At 33.4% G+C, this 17,483-nt stretch overlaps 1 protein-coding gene across 4 annotated transcripts in view; it reads left to right on the forward strand.

Annotated features, from left to right (window-relative positions):
* Positions 1-17,483, forward strand: part of LOC149068368 (guanine nucleotide exchange factor DBS-like) — a 142,163-nt gene that overhangs the window by 112,191 nt on the left and 12,489 nt on the right. For all 4 annotated transcript variants that reach the window (XM_089251436.1, XM_089251437.1, XM_089251438.1 and 1 more), the window contains 8 exons: positions 947-1,153; positions 7,060-7,187; positions 7,279-7,345; positions 8,554-8,669; positions 10,233-10,302; positions 11,302-11,400; positions 11,522-11,614; positions 13,276-13,404. In XM_089251436.1, coding sequence (XP_089107562.1) covers positions 947-1,153; positions 7,060-7,187; positions 7,279-7,345; positions 8,554-8,669; positions 10,233-10,302; positions 11,302-11,400; positions 11,522-11,614; positions 13,276-13,404 — 909 coding nt within the window. The remainder of the gene's footprint in view (positions 1-946; positions 1,154-7,059; positions 7,188-7,278; positions 7,346-8,553; positions 8,670-10,232; positions 10,303-11,301; positions 11,401-11,521; positions 11,615-13,275; positions 13,405-17,483) is intronic.

The following is a 17,483-nucleotide window of genomic DNA, read 5'->3' on the forward strand; positions in this document are numbered from 1 at the left end:
TAAGTAAGGGTGGGGGGTTGTGCTACAAACATGAAATTGTTATGAATACTCAAAATAATATGACAAATCAACTAGAATGGGGGGAACCTGAGAATATTTTAACACTGGACCCTGCATTTGGTTTGATGACCCTGAGTTTTGTTACAAAGTTATATGCTCTGCACTATTACGATGGACACATATCCGTTCTAACTTGTGGCTGTGTTGATCACACCGCCTGCAGGATTCAAAGCTATAAGACATATGGGTAGTTTCAAATTTTGTAATAAAACAATTTTGCTAACTAAATATTGAAAGTTTGATTTCATTTATCATTAATTACAGAAATGAAAGCACATTTATTTAAAAAAAAAATAAAAAGACATGAATGCCCTGGAAAAGCAGGACATATGGTTAACCTATGTAGAAGCTTCGAGGTGAAATTTTTGTTAACGGGACCAGTCGTGCTTCAAAAAGTTTGGTACCCACTGCCTCAGAGGATTGTTCACAAGGTGCATGTATGGTTTCAGTAGCAGTAGTGGCTTGATGAAGAAATAAAAAAAACATCCACATCACATAACCTTCAGGGCCATATTTGGTCCGTGAGTCAAGGGCTTAAAGGGTGGGTCGCAATGAATTTCTTAGCGAGAAAGTTTGAGTTCTTACCTTTCAAATAGCATTGAAATTAACGGAAGGGCACACGAGCCCCCACGCCCCCTACCGCGAACGTTTCTGATCCCCACCAATATGTGTTAGTAGGTGGGGGCAGTGCTGACAAGTGGGGAGTCAAAAGTGGCTAAAAATTTGCTTACGAATTTAAACTATTGAATTTGAAGAAAATAAAAAAAAAAAAGCCCTAAATGTTGTATTTACTTCCAAACTTTTTACTTTAAAACTAAACTGTCAAATGAAAATGTAGATTTTGCTTTATTCATTTACAAAATATATATATATCAAAATCTCACAGGTTCTGAAAAGGATTGATGATGTCCAGATGATGTGTGAAAAGAGACGTTGCAGCCTTCAACGGATGGTTTCTCGTTCTACTCTTCCTGTGCAGGCGGTCATTCCTGAGCCGGTAACCAGTGTTGCAGGTACAGGAAATCCCAGTTCCCCAGGGAAGTCGCCTGATGGAAGGCGGAAAATCACTAGAAAGACAAAGAATATACCCAAGGTCTAAATGAAATTCATATTGGGGTTATTTCACATGATTAGCCCTTTATTTTATTGTTATGTTTTATTTATCCCTTTAGAGACCATCTTCATTTCTTTGATGACACCAATTGTAATTATTGAAAAACCCAGTGCAAAAAAAATCCCTTTTTTTTAAACATCTTTTCCTCATTACTAAGCACATTCTTGTATCTTGTTATATTATTATCACTGAATTTTTATTGTTATTCATTTATGCATTATATATTTTTACCTTATTCAACCTTTATGATTCACCACAGAAGAAATTGTTGAATCCAGATTTGGTATAGTTGGTGGGGTTGTACAGTGTGGCTATAATGAAACTGACACTATTCAGAGACCTATGTAGCAAGGTGCATGTTCTATTAGAATTAGTTATATATCAGTCATATTTAGACCAGGGGAAAAAAGTAATCTAAAAAAAAAAAGAATTAGTTGACTTTTTGATCAGTAGGGGAAACAGTGGTGCTTTAAGAACAAGAAAACACAAATCGTAAACATAAAACTTCACTTAATAACAGTAGATGTTCAAGATGCATTCATTTGCATCAATCACGTGTTCAAATGTGCCTTGAGGAATGCTGTCCTCAAGTCTGTAAAGGTATTCCATCACACAAGCATCCGTTAATGAGGATTTCTGCAGTAAATAAATCATTCCTGCCTTAAAAAATGTTTAGAAATTTGTTGCAATAAATGTTTTTTTTTTCATGCAAGAATTTGCAACACCCCCACATTCACCTACAAGTGAAAAAAAATTGTTTTGTGCTCAGATACTTGGTGATTTCGAGAAGTTTGCTGAATGAATAGCCTCCTTGTTCTACGAACTTGGAGATTGTGTTGAGAACAACACAGGTCCATGGAGGAAGCATACAAATTCTTCTTGAATTGAATGGTTTGAGTAATGTCAGTTTAATCATAACTACCCTGTATATTATGGTGGGGGAAATGCCTTCTAATTTCCCTAAAATGGCTGGAGTGAGCCTGTTCATGTCCCTTCCAGGTGTACGAAACCTTAGTTTTGAAAGCATCGTTGTTTGCACTAACAATTGGAATTGATTCTTTTATATTATCTTAGATAATATAACACCGATATTTTGAGTGAGAATTTCCTTATCTATCTATACATATGAATCTAGTCAGTCTAAACTGCATTTAATTGATTTTTGCAGTAGAAGGACGTGAAACAATTATTTACCTATTTTCATGGTGAAGCTGAAATAAACTGTTAAGTTGTGAGTAACATTACTGCAGAGAGCAGAATAATAACGTTGCACATGAGAATCAGTTTCTTTATCCACAAGTGGTCATTTGGAAAAGTTAGTTAATTCAGAGGGAGGATGCAAATGGGTTAATGTGACTTCCCACAGAAGTGGTGTAGTATGTATGAATTTAAATTACAGAGTGACTGTGTGCAATCATTTTAGAATTCGTTCTTGAATTTTTATTGAAATGCGATCAGGGTTCCCCCGACTTTTTATCAATTTTAGGGATTTGGCTAATGAGATGGAAAAAGTTGTAGCCAAATTGACGCATCATAAAATGCAAATTTTAGAACAACTACATCAAATAGCCGAATGGACACTCAAGATTTGGCGAATTTAATTTTATTTATTCCCCAAATGAAATATTTTGTCGCAATTTGGCACAATGGAAATTGGCAGCGTGAACCCTGAATACGATTATTTATGAAATTGCCACAATACTAATAAGTGATAAAATACGAAATCCGTCCATTTTATTTGAGTATATCAATCATTGTGATTGCTATATAATTGTTGTGTTTGTGTGATTTTTTTCCCCCTTTGAGATGTGAATATTTCACTATTTATTCATTTTAAATTGAAAATTTCCTTCCAGCTCTGTCTGAAATGAGTATTACAGTGCTATACAGAGTACAGTCAAACCTCGTTAATGAGTCACTTGGGAGAGCAAAAATATGACTTAGTAAACGGAGTGATTCGTTAAGCGGAGTAAGCCATAGCTGTGGCAATTCCAATTGGGAGTTCCAAAAAGTGATCCGGTAAGCGGAGTGACGTGTTAACCGGGTGTCGCACTAATGAGGTTTGACTGTATATAGAAGTTGTTTATGAATTTGTTGTTTGATGTCTCATTCACATTCCATTTTTATTTGTTAACTCTACAGTTTCTTTACTGAATCGATTCGTGTATTATTAAGTGTTGAATATGATAAGAGACTTTTTGCCATATATTTGGAAAATTTGTATTGATTTTTATTTATTTTTGTTTTTATTATATTTTATGTTTTAATAAATGCATTCTGTTTATTTACTTCTCTTTTATTTCGTTTTATTTTGTTTTGTTTGTTTCCTTACATCATCAGTACGATTTTGTTTGTAGGAATGAGTACTTTATCAGTTCTTTTAAATTTCAACACCACTGCATCATTTACTGAGCATTTGAGTGGGATAAGTCTTGTTCATACATTCCGGAGAACTTTTATGGGCATAGCAACAGTTTTTCTGTTTTTTTAAATGAAAAATTCCTCTTTTACTGTAAAACTTTTGTTGCATTTCTGCACCTAATAAACCATGAAGAAAAACACACTAACTGCTTGCAGTTTATGTCAACCACAGGGTTGAGGTCAGAACTGGGACAAAAAAAAAGGGTAAGTGCCCCAGGTGGTAATTTTGGGGGTGGGGGTTGTAAATTCTAAGACAAACAAAAAGCATTGTAATTAAATCATTGGGTAAGTACAATGATTGAAAAGTTAATTGCGTCTGACAAAAATCGTTCTGACTCCTAGTTAGTCTTGCTTGGGGTTCCTGATAAAGAAAATTTAAATATCACGCTCTAGGGCTGTTCATTTTAGAGATGTGACACAGCAATCTTGGGGTTGGGAGCTTTGCCAATCTCTTTGTCCAATCTTGAGACACCTTGTTAGGAATAACAGCTCTACCTCCTGAAAAATTTGCAATAAAATTTTAACCTCAAAATAACTAGCAGCACCCCTGCCTATTCTCTTTTTTTTTTTCCAGCCGAGCACAACTCGTCTATCACCTGAGTTGTCGCCTATTTTTTTTAAAGCAAAGCATAACCTCATCAGTGTAAGTGTCACAATCTGGTGAAATAACATTTCCAAAAACGTAAGTGCTGGAGCAATTAGGCTAAGGAATGCAATATTACAAAAAGTTTTAGAAAAATCTAAATTCATTAACAGTTTTTATGTGAATATTTACTACATTCAAACAATTCAGTAAAATATAAACTGTTTTTTTTTTAACATTGAACTGGTTTCGTTCAAGGAAAATCGTTTTGTTCATGCATGACGAGACAAATTCCTTGTTGTGCAAAACGATGATATGAAATTATATATTAAAAATTACTTTTTAATTTGTTTTTGCTTTTTTTGCCTTTGTTCCTATTTTTTTTTTCCTCCTTTGTTTAGTCCAGGCTTTTTGCATAAATATTACAGTACATCCTACATCAAGCTTATCAAGCAAGAGTTGTATGTTCCCATCCAATTACATTTTTGTTTTTTAGTTTTACTTTTTTTCTGCATGTCATAACATAATTTATTTGTCTCCAGTCAATTACGATAAAACTATACAAATTAGAGTTTATATTTAAATTACATATTTTACAATATTGGAAAAAGATACAAAGAAAGAAAGAAAAAAATTATATTTGAATGGACATGGTAGAACAATTAATTCATAACGTGATGAAGAGAGCAGTAGCTAAAAGCTAGTAAAATGCTCTCTGCCCTATGACGACAACTCTGTACTTGTGACTGCCATATATATCTTCTTATTTCTTTTGATCTGAAAGAAAGATATAAAGAACGAAGTATATCGGCCCAATAGGTGTTATTAAATTAAATTAAAAAGTGAATTATGGCAACCAAAAGCTGATAAAGTAAGATTTTATGCTGACAATTTTTTTTTTTCACGTTAACTCAATGACAATTTTCAATAATATAGAAGGAAGAGGGAAAAAAACTAGATGAAAGTAATAATTAATATAAATAGAATCTACCTTAAATATTAACTATCTGCATAACCAAATCAAGTTATTGTTTGCATTAAATTTACCTGTCGATTTATTTATTATTTGATATAGAAAATTTGATGTCAGGTTAAATTAATTTTTCATTTCATAATATCTGTTTAAATTTTATTTATTGACTTTCCATTCATTAATTTGTTATTTCGACGTTGCTATTGCAGTACCTTACTAACTGCAGTTAATGTAACTAAAGGAAAGTTACTTTCACAATCAAAGGAGTTTCATCTGAGTTTCTGTAAAATGTTCATAATTGATTTTATAATTAGTTCAGAAGAATGAGTCTGCGAAAAAGATATTTTTTTAAGAATTACAGTGAGTCACTTCACAAGGCGTGTTGATATGGGGAAAAGATAAAAAGGTATGGATCAAGTAGGGGTATTGATAAGGACACAAACGGAAGACCCCCATGCCGATTAGAAAATCTGGTATTGTCACTTCAAGAGTTTGGTTATGGGGAACAGGTGTTGAAAAAACAATGTAAACAGAAACATTTAAGGCAAAGATAGGATTTAAAGAAAAATAGTTATTTGGCACGAGAGAGAAAGAGGGGGTGGGGGAAGGCGCAGTGTCCAACGGTTTTTGCCAAGGTCTGAAAAATATGCAAACTGATTTAGAAATATTGAGTTGCAGCTTATTCACTGATAGCCAGGTGCTTAATAAGTTCATATCATGGGTGATTTCATTTAGGATTTGAGGAATTTATTTTTATGAATTTAAAAGGGCCATGTCATCCACATACATAAACACTTTGCAATTTCTAAATATTTTATAGATATCATTGACATAGATGAGAAATAAAAGTGGTTCAAAGGAAGAGCGTTGAGGTGTCCCGCAAGTGCTGTTGCTGATACTAGAGAGTTGTACACTCCAATATTTACAAATTGTTTCCTGTTTGAGACACAACTCTCAAACAATTTTAATGCCACACCACGAATTCCATAGAGAGCGAGTTTGTTTAGTAAAATTTTGTGGTTTACGAAATCAAATGCTTTCTTAAAAATCTAAAAATATTCCGTATATGAAATTACCATCATCAATAGCGCATGACACTGTGTCAATGAACCATATAAGTGCAGTTTTGGTTGTCACATATTGTTTACGAAATTCAAATTATTTTTATATATGGAGCCATTGTTTTCTAGAAAATTTGAATATTACACATCGCTTTTTCAATGATTTTACTTAATTGACAAAATTGATATGGGACGATAGTTTTGGAGATCAGTTCTATCACCCTTTTTAATTAATGGAATTACTTTTGCAATTTTGAATTGATCTGGAAAAATTCCTCTTTCAAAGATCAAATTTATTAGATATAATAAAGAGAAATTTTTAGAAAAAAATTTGTTTTCTCTCACAATACGTATTATCTTATCAAAGCCAACATAAGATTTAGAGCGAAGAGAGGTTTGTGTATGTGATATTATTTTTTATTTAGTTCATCATCAGTAACTGGATTCAGGAACAGTGAATTCAAGATAGATGTTATATTGTAATTTACAAAAATTCCATTACTAACAGCAGGTGGCGTATCAGTGTTATGATTACAGAATACATGATTTAGTGTTTCTACAATCTCTTTAGTATTAGATGATTCTGATGCAGACCCTAGAATTTTTATGCTCGGGATCACAGTAGATTGTTTGGTATTCTTATTTAAAACTTGATTAATTACTTTCCATATATATACATATATATATATATGTATGTTTCTGAGATATTCCCATTAGACTTTAACAATTGGTTTTCAAAATACTTCCTTTTGGCATTTCATGAATTTTGTAAACAATTTTTCTTTTAAATAATAATATGTTCACGCTTATGATGTGATCTGTAAACTAATTTTTTTTTTACCAGCAGTTCAAAATTGAAGTTCGATTTGGTGGAACTCCAGTAGAGCCAAACAAATTGTTCCGAGTCGCTGAGAATGTTGAGTCTCAGTCGACGACTCCAAAGGTGTGCCAAGAAAACTTACAAATTAAGCGCAGGTAAACATGTGTATTTATTTGTATAATTTCCGATAGTTTTTCTTGTCTTACTTGTGTATTTATTTCAATTTTTCCTGTGTTTTTTCGATAGCCATGTCATGTCAGAGCTTATAGATACTGAGAAAGCATATGTCGCTGAACTTGACAGCATCATTCAAGTAAGTATTTTTTAATGGTCAAATTTTGTATATAATCTGTTTTTATTGATATAAACTTCTTATTATAAGCATTTCATACTAGTGGCCACCTACTGTCACATTTTTTTTCCAATACACATACAATCAGACAAAAAAACACAGTGAACGTCAAAATACAAAACGGTGCAATATAGAAAAAAAAAAAGAGAAAAAATAAACACACACTTCGATCTATAAGGAACTTGCAATCCTTCCATCAGGTCTAGGTGAAACATATACTAGAAGTTTTTACAATGCAACAAATTGGTTACTACCAATAGATAGTGCCTTTTCATTTCCAATGCATCTCATTAATGGCAGTAAATTGCAATGGCCAGAGTTGGTGTTTAGTGAAGTAGTGAATGTATTTGAAAAGGACTACATATATAATTTTGTGCATTACCATGGTTATTATATAATTATGACATAATAAAAGCAAAATCATTGATTAATTAACAATTTCATTCTTATTTTGTCGTGCCACTGCTAAACCTAGATCCTCGCCATCCAAGTCCGTCAATATGACCACTCGACTACCACAGTATCAATATTTTGTCATGCCAGCTCACTGCTTGGCTGTCACGGGAGAAGGAGATGTTATGTGAATTAATATAAAGATAATCACTGCAGAGTGAGAGCTGTGGCCGCAACCGTAGGGAGCTGCCTTATTAGGGCATCGCCTCCATAGTCTTGCCACGTTCACAGTTGGGGATGACCCCCTGACTCGTAGTCTGATTGCACATGGCAGAACAAGACAAAATAATTGATATTAAAACATGCTAATATACAATCAGTTAATTATCAAGGAATTATGATAATGCATCCAGAATTAATAACTTCATTATGATTGATTCATTAGAACCAACCTTTTACTGTTCGGAGTATATCAATCTATTATAGTAGTTAATTAATTCTTTCACTAGGTTAATTATTAAATTATAATTATGAAATAGTTATAACTAGCAGACTCATATAAGTTGGTTGTAGTTGAATTTATAAATTTTAAACATCCGCTAGTTTATCAAATTATTAGTGCTAAGTATTCAAATTATTAATGCAAGGTATCATTTTTAAAATGAAAACTCTGTTTGAAAGTACAAAGTATTTGAATTATAGTTCCATGCACCGCATGCAAAGTATTCAAATTTTCAAGTGCACTTATACATTTCTCCGTTATCTAATCACTGCAGGGTTATAAACGTGAAATGAACAACCCACCAATGAAAGACTTAGTGCCTTCTTCACTTTATGGTAAGGCTGATGTCCTGTTCGGCAACATGGAGGATATTTACTTGTTCCATAGCAAGTAAGTCCATGAAAGTTGTCATTTCCGGCTTCCTTACACCATTATGATGTAGTGTTTAAAATGTATTGTATAATTAATGTATTGTTTCAAAAAGTAAACGAAATCTATAGAATTTAGAATTGTACAGGGTGGGGGCATATTTTATAATTTGAGAAAAATTAAGTATTTTTTTTAGAAATTAAAAAGTTACGATTTAAATTTTTTACTGTGTGGCTCTCTCTCTATGAAAGTTTTCGATCAGGATATAATGATATCAATTCCTTATTATATGTCCTCATATAATGATATCAAAAGGAATTATGCACACTTTACGTGTCTTTAGTCATTGTGTTTAATACTGATGGGATGAATATTTGGTTGCTATTCAGCATTCTGCCCTTTTGCCTAATACTTGGTTCGGCCAAATAATGTTTAGTTATCCGGCCGAATATCTGTAAATCTAAGCACAAAAAACTTATTTTAAAAAATTATATTGATTGAAATTTTTCACATAAATTAGAAATTTACTCATGTTTTATTGTGTGGTGTATATCCCCTCTGTGTAAGAAGTTATGGCGGGGTGAATTTCTATGATAAAGAAAGCATGAAACTGAAAATAGAATCCTTCTGCAATAAGGTAGAAGTGAGCATGAATTACACAAGTCAAGTTCACTACTGGAGGGTGTATCTTGTCCAGGCGACTAGATGGCAACAGCATACTGGGTTGCTGCTTGCACAACTTAGTATCATCATAGTGGCCAAATTGAACACAACGCTGCTTGTGAGTTGTTTCCCGCTCACATTTCAATAAATTCATAGTTTGTTAATTGTATCTTGAATTGTTCCATTATTTATCTATGCTTTGCTCAGCGGAATATGTACTTTTTGTTACCTTGGACCCATCCTGAAAATCACGCCACAAGATTGCGAACATATCTAGACAAGATACATATTAAGCTACTGAAGGGGAGGCAAAAGGACCAAAGAACATCCAGAGAGAAAGAATGAAAAAATAGTTCATGAATTTTATGATGCATCATTAGTTTAGAGTTAGTAGAAATATTTTTATCTAGATGGCGTAAAATTGTAACAAGTGCTGGAAAAAAAATTGATTCCTTATGTATAATATCAAAATACAATATATCTCTTTTTAAATTTGATTGCCAATATCATGGCTATAAAAAATCTTTCGACTACAAGTTTTTTATTGTTTATTCAAATAATAAATTAAGATTTAATATCAGTCATTTGAAATCATCAATGATTTTATTTTTAATTAAAAATAAAATCATTGGTGATAAAAAAATCTCCTTAAAAAACACCAATTTTATTCATAATTGTGATTAATTTTAAGAAAATTGATATTCGGCCGTTGAATATTCAGTATTTGGCCAAAACATTAGCCAAATATTCAGTTATTCGGCCAGAAATCACTATTCATCCCTAATGTTTATCAGATTGTCTTTTTCTAGGCGTACTGAAATTTAGTAATGCCTGGTGATCAATAAATTCATAACACATTTTGAGAATTGATACAAAAAAATTATCCTTTTATTAGAAATCATCATAAGTTTTCTTTTCCAGTGTCTTCCTTAGAGATCTCCAAGCATGTAGCAGCACTCCAGAGTTAGTTGGCAGGTGTTTTGTAAATAGGGTGAGTAGACTCCCCCACAATCCTTTTGGAAGTCAACCACATTATTCATTGAAAAATAATAGTTATGAAGATAAAAAATCAGATGCGTTTTAGTATGGCATATCAAAATCTGCAATTTAAAGTGAATATACAGAGTGTTTTAAAAAGAGTCATCTCATTTAAAAAAAAAACTATTCAGCTTTTAATCTGTTTTGATCGAATAATATATCGGTAGAAAGAAGGAAATCTCGAGTTAAACGCAGTTGCCGACAGGTAGTGTTCTTTCTTCTGCCGCCACTTCAGTGTTTGTCAAGATTAGCTTTTCCCACAGTTAGAAACTGATTCGGATGACTCCATTTTCCAGCAGGATGGGGCACCACCACATTTGAGTTTGGACTTCCAAGAACTATTGAACAATCAAATTCCTACACGATGGATCAGCCATACGGGACCTGATGATACAGTGTTAAACATCACTGGCTTCCAAGATCACTGGACCTCACAGTGTGCAATTTCTTCTTGTGGGGGTTTATAAAAGACTACGGTTATGTGTCACCCCCTTCCAGCTACATTAGCCGAAATGAAGATATGTATAACAGCAGGAGTAGAAGCAGTGGATGCAAACATGCACGCGAAAGTTTGGGACAAATTTGACTACTGTATATATATATATGCATCCGAAGGCGGACATATTGAGCACTTTTAATTTGGTTTGTAAAAAAATTTATGATTAGCCATGTAATATAAAATTAATCTTAAGTGTCTATGTTCAATATTTTTTGTAATATACACATTTCAAATCAGGTGATTTTTTTTTGCAACACCCTGTATTTCATACACCTTTCTAATTTTTCCGCATAGTATTGAAAAATTAATTAGAGGAATGGCTGTTGAGAATAATCATAGTTATGGAATTGTATCGGAACAAATAATAAGACATTTGCCTAGAAACACATAGAAGTCTTTTTTTTTTAAACAACAGAATGCTTAATGAGAGCTGTTTTTTAAAAATTTATATAGAGAGATGCCTTCCATAAATTATATACAACCTATTGTCTGAACAAGCCCAAGTCTGAAGCTTTGCGTAGGCAGTGCGGAGATGATAACCCATTTTTCAAGGTAAATAATAAAAAAAATCTGCCTTTTTTAATGACAAATTGCAATTATGCTTACTCGTATTTGAAAATTTTGTCCACTGCCTTCTGTTTGAACTGACTGATAATTTTTTCTGAAATTCTAGGAGTGTCAGAAAAATTTGGGCCATAAGCTACCTTTAGGAGCTTATCTGTTGAAACCTGTGCAGAGAATTACAAAGTACCAACTTCTCTTGAAGGTGATTTTGATTTCTCATTTATGGGTCATTTTATGTGATTAATTTAAATTTTCTCTCAATGTCTGATTTCTGGTGCATTGCAAATATTTTTTATTAACATTTGCTAAATGAACCTACTAATGCTGTATCCCTTTCAAGACCTGGTGCCACAAATGTGTGGGTTGCTTTTTCTCACTACTACTAAACCACACATGTACCTCGTCCACATTCCTCTACAGCGTTTCTGAGGAATTGGTGCATATTGGAGTGTGTGTGTTGTGAACCTAATGTGGAGGTTTTTTGCCATCTGCCATCAGTTCTTCTAACTGTGAGTGAAGTGCAATGATTGAATATAATTGTACTATTATAGGCCTGCTGCTCTCTGTGGTGAGACTTTTTAAAGTAGAGATTGGCCCACATTTATGCCTCAAAGTTAGAAACCACAGAAAACCAACTTCAGTCGACCACCATTGTTGCAATGGTGGGTTCCACACGCTGGAAATGAGCTTGGTCGCTCATTGTCAGTCTATTTCAATTATACTAACTGTTCCGCAGCAGGGAATATCTTCGAATAATAGGCAATGAGTAATGTGATAAGATTGAAGTCTTATGCAGAAGAGCTGTTGCTTATGATTTATGAAAAAAATACCATAGTAAAAATGGCCTGTCATCGACTAGAAGAAGGGTGGGGATCCACGTATAGATCACAATCAATAGGTTGCCAACTGTTGTAATTTTTTCACACACTGTTGCACAAACACCTATGTCCCTTCTAGCATTCAGAGAAGTATGATAAATTTTTTAATGCACCCAATTCACCTGAATACATGAAACGTGTGTGTGTTTCTTAAAAATGTTTATCATGTATTTTTAACTTTCTACATTTTGAGCCAACATCCCAGAATAATCTAAAATTATTCTTTTCTTCTCACGCCAATAATATTAAACCAAATTGAAGTAAAACATTCATTAACACAATGTCTTCTTATTTTATATCAATCATTTTATTTCGCTTATGACGCCAAACCCATGCAAATGGTTAGCACAAATACAGGACATAGGTCGATATCATGTGAGCAATACAGAGCAGTTCAATTTAAAAGGTTTAGTAATTTGAACGTGTCATTGCAAAAAAGTACAGATTTTGGGTTTGAAGCTCAGAGAACTTTGTTATAGAGGATAGCAGATTCTTTCAGTTAAGTGTTGGGTTTTTATAAAACAGGAATTTAAATATGCAGCACGTTGTAAATTGAATAATGGGCATTCCATAAGCATATGGAATAAATCGAAAATTTGATTTGACGCATTACTGCAATTAGGGCAGTTTTTGTCTGGTTCAAGTATCACATATCCGTTAGAGGTGTGCAGGAACTTTCCCCCAGACCGCATTTGGAAGATCAATCGTTTCCACAGAAATAGGGCATTACAGCAAAGATAGTTTTCCATCGTGAGATCCTGGAAGAGTTGATTGTGATATGCATAATTTGTTGAAATTAGATCGTCTTGGATTGCAATGTCTACATGCCTTAAAACAATCAGAGGGAGATGTTTCTTAAGTGAACTTGGTGCAATTTGAAGCTTATTTTATATCAATGATATTAATAAATGTATTCGTTTTTGTTGTTGGTTTGGTGGCGTTACACGCTTTCTTCATAAACTCAACTTTAATTCATTGCATTCAGGATCTACTGAAGTGTTGCTGCGTGGAAGGAACTGGTCAAGCTGAACTTCAAGAAGCTGTCAATGCCATGCTGGAAGTCCTGAAATATGTCAATGATAGTATGCATCAAATAGCTATCACTGGTTTCTATGTGAGTCAGCTAGAATTAATTTTGAAATCTTCCGGGTTTTTGATTTTATTCAAGCTTTCTTGGCTGTTAAAGTTCGTTTTTACATATCCGTGGCCATTAGTGTCTTCTCTCGTTGTTTCTTCTCTCCTTGTTTTCAACTTCTCTGATTCTCTTATTTTTCAAATTTGGAAGATAGATGGCACTAGTTTGAATATAGAACATACACTCCTCAGACAGAGAAACATTGAGGACATGGCTATACACATGACATTTCTCGCCATTAGGGTACTTAGGTTAGAATCCCCCCCCCCTCCCCCCTCAAGCCGAGATAATAGTGTTATTTTGCAGGAAAAAACCTTAAACCTCCCTTCGGAGGAATAAAAATTGCTTCCCCCCCCCCTGAGAGAAAATTCTGCGTCCGCTTATGTTTCTAGCATTCCCCTAAATCTATGAGAAATCTCCTAAAGCAAGGGTTTTTAAACAGGATTCCTTGTAAAGCTTTTAGGGGAAGTGAGATTGGTTTAGAAAACAGTTATTTCATTGGTTTTACATTGCCATAATATATACTGCCATTATTTTGTGAAGTGGTCACCTTCATTTTAGTTGCACAAAAGTTCTGTGGAACGCAAAAGGCTACAAACCTTTGGCTTACTGCAGCAGTTTCCAAACTTTTTGGAACTGCAACCTTCTTTCAATAAGAGTTTTATTGTCACTCTTCTACCTGCCCTAATCAACTTTATTCAAAGTAAAACATGCAGTGACTGCACTGTCATCTGCTATCGAATAGGTTTTTATTGGTTTTTATATACATCAATTAATTCTAAATGAGTCACTCATGAAATTGGACATAAAATGGAAGTAGTTATCAAAAATAAATGTCAACCAAACAATGAAAAAAATTTTGTAGGGATACTCTATTACCTGTTCATTAATGAAATATAGTCAGCAGTGAAGCTTGTTCAATTCATGGTGAAAAAAAAAAATTAATTCAAGTTTATCCATTTTAAGAGGTAGACAAATCCAACATGAGACATTTTTGCCTGTTTCAGCATGTAACATGATAGTTGTGCTTGACACTCCCAACATGTTCCATCTATTTTGGTAGCGGGCGCGGTAGCCCAGGTCGGTAAGATACTCGCCTAAAGTACCAAAGGATGTTTAGAGGTATCGCGAGTTCGATACCCGGTTCGTCCTTGTCAGAAAACTTTCCCGACACAAGGGGTACAACAAAAATGGCGACATGACCGGAGCAAAAATTGCTACCGCAGGGAGTCCCCCATCGAGGGGTTAGCGCACCAACCTCTCGACAAGTATAAAAAAAAAACAAGCCTGCCGTTCGGAATCGGCAATAAATTGTAGGTCCCAGTCTAATTAGCCCTCGTGTGCAGAAAATGACCGTGGTGCGACAAAAATGATCAAATGATGAACTATTTTGGTAGCTCATTTTCGATTCGGACAAGCACTGATACTCTGAACAATTCTGTGCTCAGGTGGCAAAACGTAATAAGTCGCTTTTGCAAAATTTCACGAGGGCAAATTTTTAAACAGTATTTTGCAAACATGTGATATGGTGGCTTTTTGACTTATTGCAATTTGCCTCCGTTGGTTCCTCTTAAATCCAAAGAGATGGACAAAAATTTGTCACCTTCCAAAATTTTGACGAACGAGACTCTAGAATGTGAACAACTCAATTTTTTTTGGAAAAGTGACTTGTAACATGTAACATTTTGTATCTGACCAGAGAATTGTGTCCAATGTATTTTTATTTCTGTTTTTATTCGTGTTTCTTGCTTTTTTTTATTGTCAGTTTTATGGAGTCAACAGGTTTTTTTAACAACAACTCAACATTTTATTAGTTATTCAAGAAACACACAAATACAGAAAGAAACAAAAAATCACCAAAGAGTTAAATTGCAACTGGCAAATCACAACTTCCTATGAGTTGTGGTGGAAAAAATACATGCAGGAGCATACAAAACAAAAATTACATCAGAAATATAAAGTTAATATAAACTATTTTTACACAATATCAAACAGTAAATCACAGTGCCAGGCACACATGTGGTGAAAAAAATTCTAATATTGATAAAGAAAATAGAATGTGTTTGTCAAAGAAGAAGAAAAGGCGGGGGCGGGAGACAAAAAAAAGGTTTTATTTTGCTAGAGCAGAAGAAACACTCTCAAAGTGAAGTCTTCAGATTAAACATTACTGCAGCTTTATGTTGCAATCAAGAAATCTGGACTTATGATCAAATCTTCTTTCTGGCCACCCACCTACTATATTGTAATGGAATAATATAGGGAAATTTACTTCTTTTCCTTTTGTTAGGTGCGTTGGCACGCACACTTTCTTTCTCTTTTTTTCCTTCCAAAAACCTATCTCTCTCTTTGTCCAATCAGTGACCAACAAAACTTGTTTGTACCTTTCCCCCACCCTTATCACTTGTTTCCACTCTGCCAAGACAAGATGACACTTTCCGTCATGATGCCGTTGTGATAGGAAGCATGCAAGAGCACTTTGCTGAATCAAATATATTGAATTGAACGTAACCAAATCTTAAATAAATAAATCCTTGGTCATACCAGCCATCAATAGTTAGTCTTGCATATATTTATTTATCACATTTAACCACATTTTAGTTGAATTATTTGCATTTAATCCTTAATATATATAACAAAAATTACATCATATATATAACAATCCCATTTTAACGAATGCCATTATAGCAAAAATCTCATTTTAACAAACATTTTTCTAACCCTCAGATAAGTTTATATAGGAACAATGCAAACAACCTGAAATTCCTTTATAATGAAGTGATTTCTCCGGTCTCTTGGAGTTTGTTATAACAGGATTCAACTGTGTGTGTATATATGTGTATATATATATATATATATTATATTAAATACGATATAATATTGAATAAGATAACATGCAAACAGTGTAGAAATAGTAAATATTGTCTTCAAGTATATTTGTCTTATAGAGAAACAAACATATATATATATATATTAATTATCATAATTGCTTGCATTTAACCGCATCCTAGTCTAATTTATTCACATTTTATCCTTAATATTGAATGGTAGAATTTGCTAGAAGTCTAACTTTTGATTGCTTTGATCATAAATAAGCAGTAGGTAATTGTATTTCAAATATATCACTGAGTTACGATGGAGCAATTGTAGGGTTTTTGTAAAGTAACTATAATATACATAGAATAATTTGCTAACAGTCTGTTGGCAAGTCAAAGTGAATGAAAGAAAAAAGGAAAGGGTAGAATATGAAAGGCACGAGATGAATAATACAGAGATGAAAATATTGAAAGATAATTTAGAGTGCTCCCTACATCATGATGATTTAGAAAATACAAAGGAGTAGAAGAAGAGAGTATGATTGACTGACAAGCCCCATGTGTCCTACATGTAATGGCTAAGTGTGTAACGAGATATTTTTAAATTAGAATTCAAAAATTGAAAAATAAAATCATATTGCTTTTTCCTGGGGAATTCTGCTATCTTGTAGTATTATTTTTTAAATTATTTTTCTCAAAGTTAGTAATCAGTAATCACGCCATTAGCGATCCCCATAATGAAGGAGATGTAGGCCTTAAAACTAAAATTAGGTCTGCCGATCTATATAGCTGTGTCACTGTCTGATTCCTGCCTAATTCCAGGAGAAAGACATTTTTACATATTTTACAACACTGATAAAAAACTAAGCATGTTAAAAGCATATACTTCCAGGAATAATAGAGGTCTCTGAACTGAAACATGGGGTAAAGCGAAACAATTTTTAATTATGTATTTCTTACAAAAAATATAGTCGGGAGAAGGACATTTAATAAAAACACTTGCCTTTTTTTTCCCCCTGAATAAGTCTAATTTGTGAGGTAATTTCCAATTCTAATTGATTTGAAAGAAAGTATCTTTCTCTACGAGCAACTCATTCTTTTCACTAAGAAATATGGCGGAGATGATAACCTGAGCTATGTATTTAAAAGTGATTCCTACAATATTCTTAACTTTTTCAAAACAGTATTTCATTGGTTCAAGCCCTAGAACACCAGTTGCTGCCTATGTTTTTTGAATGTCATGGT

The sequence above is a fragment of the Pholcus phalangioides genome, unplaced genomic scaffold, assembly GCF_987345545.1.
Source record: "Pholcus phalangioides strain wild (caught in Gottingen) unplaced genomic scaffold, Ppha-v1.0 ptg000027l_1, whole genome shotgun sequence".
NCBI lineage: Eukaryota > Metazoa > Arthropoda > Arachnida > Araneae > Pholcidae > Pholcus > Pholcus phalangioides.